The sequence below is a fragment of the Glycine max genome, chromosome 2 (assembly GCF_000004515.6).
Source record: "Glycine max cultivar Williams 82 chromosome 2, Glycine_max_v4.0, whole genome shotgun sequence".
In the NCBI taxonomy this organism is placed as follows: domain Eukaryota; kingdom Viridiplantae; phylum Streptophyta; class Magnoliopsida; order Fabales; family Fabaceae; genus Glycine; species Glycine max.
The window spans coordinates 40121032-40124548 of NC_016089.4; the positions used below are offsets into that span (position 1 = coordinate 40121032).

The following is a 3517-nucleotide window of genomic DNA, read 5'->3' on the forward strand; positions in this document are numbered from 1 at the left end:
ACTAGGTTATATGTGTAGGGATACTCTGAATAAATGTTTAAATTAATCTTCATTAAAAAAAAGGTTGACATTTAATGTCTGACTGTAATTTCAAATAAACAAAAATTAAGCAGGCCTATGAGTATCACACACTTGCTATTCCCCCACATGTGTGGCCTCAACGGCACACAGATTGTGTGAGGGAGAGGAACAAGGCGAAAACCATGGAAGTCACACACTATTGCAACAAAAATTAAAATTTTGATGTCACTAATTATACTCTTTTCCTGTGCCAATTGTTTACATACAATTCAGTCCACTACCATTAAAATCAGTTGTTAGAAGATGAAGCAACTTCATCTTCAGGTGTAATCTCCTCCTTACCCTGCGCTAAAGAAAAAGAAGAACTACAAGCACCAACCTCCTCCTCTTCCTCTTCCACTTCACCTTTTATATTACAGCGAGTGCTGCATGAAGATGAGGGAGAAGAAGAAGAAGAAGAACTATAAAACGATAAAGGAGAAGAAGGACGAGAATGAGAATGTTCAAAGTCTTGTGAGCAAGGTGAATTTGGAACAGCGAGATAGAACAACAAATCGACGAAAGCGCCAATGATGTACTCATGGTTGCTCTTGGCGTTGGCCTGCAGGTACCAGCACAGAAGGTCCTCGAGACTCTCCCAGTCTTCGACGCCGAGAGTCTCCACCATCTCCTCCATGGACTTGCGGAAATCCACGTGAGGGTCCTCCGAGTCCATCGTCAAAACGACGCTGTTTTTGAACGGCTCCAGGTGGCTGGTCGTCGTCGGTTTGCCCTCTAACATGAAGCTTGCATCGTCCCGATCGAAGAAGAGTCGATCCGAACGCAGGCCGCGAATCACCGTCTCGATGGGGTCCACGCCACGGGACAACTCCGAGGTTGTCGAGAAGCTCGCCGAGTCTGGTGACTCGGTGAAGAACGATTCTGGAGTTTGTGACACTAACGCTAAGTTAATGTCTCTCATGTTGTTGTCATCATCATCGTTGTTTTTGTTATTGTTGGTATTGGTGGCGGTGACTCTGAAAGAGAGGGTTTTGGGTTGGTGGCAGGATGGCCAGGCCCATGATGAAGGAGAGGAGCAGGATCTGACATGTCTGCTTTTCAAGAGATTAAAAAACTTCATTTTTAATTAGAAAAAAGAAGGATTCAAATGAATTTTGGAGGTTTAGATATGCCACTTAAGTCCATAGATGAGGAATTAATGGCTGGTCAGAAAATGGACTGTGTGGGGAGGATTTTAAAGATGAAAGTGGGGCAAGTTGAGTATACGTTTCGGACTACTTGCTGGGGTGGGTCAACTCAATATATCTTTGTATTAAAGTTTTTCAGGCCTAAGAAATAAATGTAACTCAGGCCAATTTATTATACTTATTTTTATTTATATTTATTATCATCAATACTAGTAGTAATTGGTTCTATACTTTGGGCGCCAAATGTAATAAGAAACGACAATATGAAAAAAAAATTAAATGTGGTGTAGTTATGACACCATATTAAAGCTAATAAATTCTTGTAAACTTTAATAATATTATTATTCAAACATTAAAACATTGAATGCGAATATGATTTTTTTTAATAAAATTGAATGTGGAGTAATTATTTTTTATCTTTCTCTTTTTTTTAATATATATACTCCAAAATCACCGAACATGTAAGGAACATATTATTTTAACTTAATCAATGATTTTTAATTTAAATCATGAGTACGATTACTTACTTGACTCGAAAATTAATAGTGAAAGAGGATATATGTAGTAATATTTTCTTGTTCAAATATTATTTTTCAAAATCGAATAACAGCTCTTTTTTTAACTTCAATAACAGCTCTCTTTTAATTTGAAAATTGTTATTAAATGCATTTGACTATAACAATAAATAATTATATGACAATCTGATATTGAATAATTTAATAATAAAATGATAATATAAAATTTGTCTTAACAATAAATTTAAATTAATGTATTATTTGATATACCATTAATTTTCATGGTGTGATTAGATTAATGAGTTTAATAAGTTTATTTATAACTTAAATAAGTTTTTGGTCTCTATACAAGTTATTTTAGTGCATTTTAGTTTTTTAGTCCTTTAAAGATTTAAAGTTTATGATTTTAATCTTTCTATCAAGTAACAAAGCTAATTTTTCACATAAAAATGTTAACTAATCACATAATAATGATATTCATAATCCATTGACATGTCTTGTCATTAAAAAGTCTGGTATAATAGTCACATGTAATTTTTTTTTATAAATTGTATATTTATATTCCTCATCAATAACTACTTTAATATCATCAACTATTTTGAACAATGAGGATTTAAGAACACAATTTATATAAATAAAATAAAAAAAATTGCATGTGACTCTTCTGTTAGACTCCTTAATGATGTGGCAACAATTCAATGATCTGTCAACGTTGTTCCTATGTCATCATTTAACGTTGCTACTTGAAAATACGAACTAACTAAACAAATCTTTAAAAGATTAAAATAAAAACAAAAAAAATTAAAGGACTAAAATAAAAAAAGCCAACAAAACATTTTTAAGCCTTTATGTATTCAAATAATTCAATAGTGTATGGAGTTTTCTAAAATCTTTTTCCATTGTCAAAAAGGTTATTCTATACAAGTCATTTCAACTAGCTTTTGACTTTTTTTTATTACCTGAAATGCTTGTTTGATAAATAACTTTTTTTTAGTAGTTTCTAGTATTTTTTGAAACGTTATTTGAAATAACATTTTTAAAAGATTAGCCATCAGGTCTAGGCAATTTATCTGCATTCATCTGAAAAAGAACATTTTTAAATTCCTCAATAGTGAAAGGAGTAAGAATGGAGGCATTATCATAAGAGAAAACACAAGTGGAGATGTTATTGATAATTGGCAAAATTTCATTACAATTATTCTTATAAGAAAAAAAGGTCATTAAAATAAGAGGTTGCAATAAGACACAAGCACTATGAACATGAACTCTATATCCATCATCTTTGGGCATCAAAGCAATAAAGTTGGATTTTTTCCTTGAAGTAGTAGACAAATAGAAGAATTTAGAGTTCAAATCACCCCCTTTGAGCAAAAAAAAAAACTTTTGATCGTTGCTACCAGTAAGATTCCTCTTGTGCAATAAGATTAGAAAGCATGTTGTTCATCTATGAATAAACCACGCCCATATCATCATTATTAGATTGCCTAATAGTCTCCAAATCATGCCCACAAGTCTCAATCTGATCACAAAATTTGCAATGAATTTGTGTACTCCATAAATTCATATCCTTGGAACAAGCTTCTAGTTTCTGATGAAGTCATGAGATGAAGAATTGTTCCAAGCCAGCTCGACCACATTTGGCAGGTCAGGTTCACAAAGCCATAAGTTTTCAAATCTAAATTCCCTCTTGAACTTTCATGTTCTACATTCATCCAGATGAATAATGATTGGTGAATGATCTAATTTGGAAGCCAATCCACTAAGGAGAGTATATTTTGGGAACAAATCAATCCA

The 3517-nt window shown here is 32.8% G+C and overlaps 1 protein-coding gene across 1 annotated transcript; it reads right to left on the reverse strand.

The window, feature by feature from the left end:
• Positions 1-238: 238 nt before the first annotated feature.
• Positions 239-1439, reverse strand: LOC100816044 (transcription repressor OFP15). Its single transcript, XM_003518154.5, has one exon. It carries the CDS (start codon positions 1139-1141, stop codon positions 311-313), a length of 831 nt encoding a protein of 276 aa, XP_003518202.1. The 5' UTR covers positions 1142-1439; the 3' UTR covers positions 239-310.
• Positions 1440-3517: the final 2078 nt, after the last annotated feature.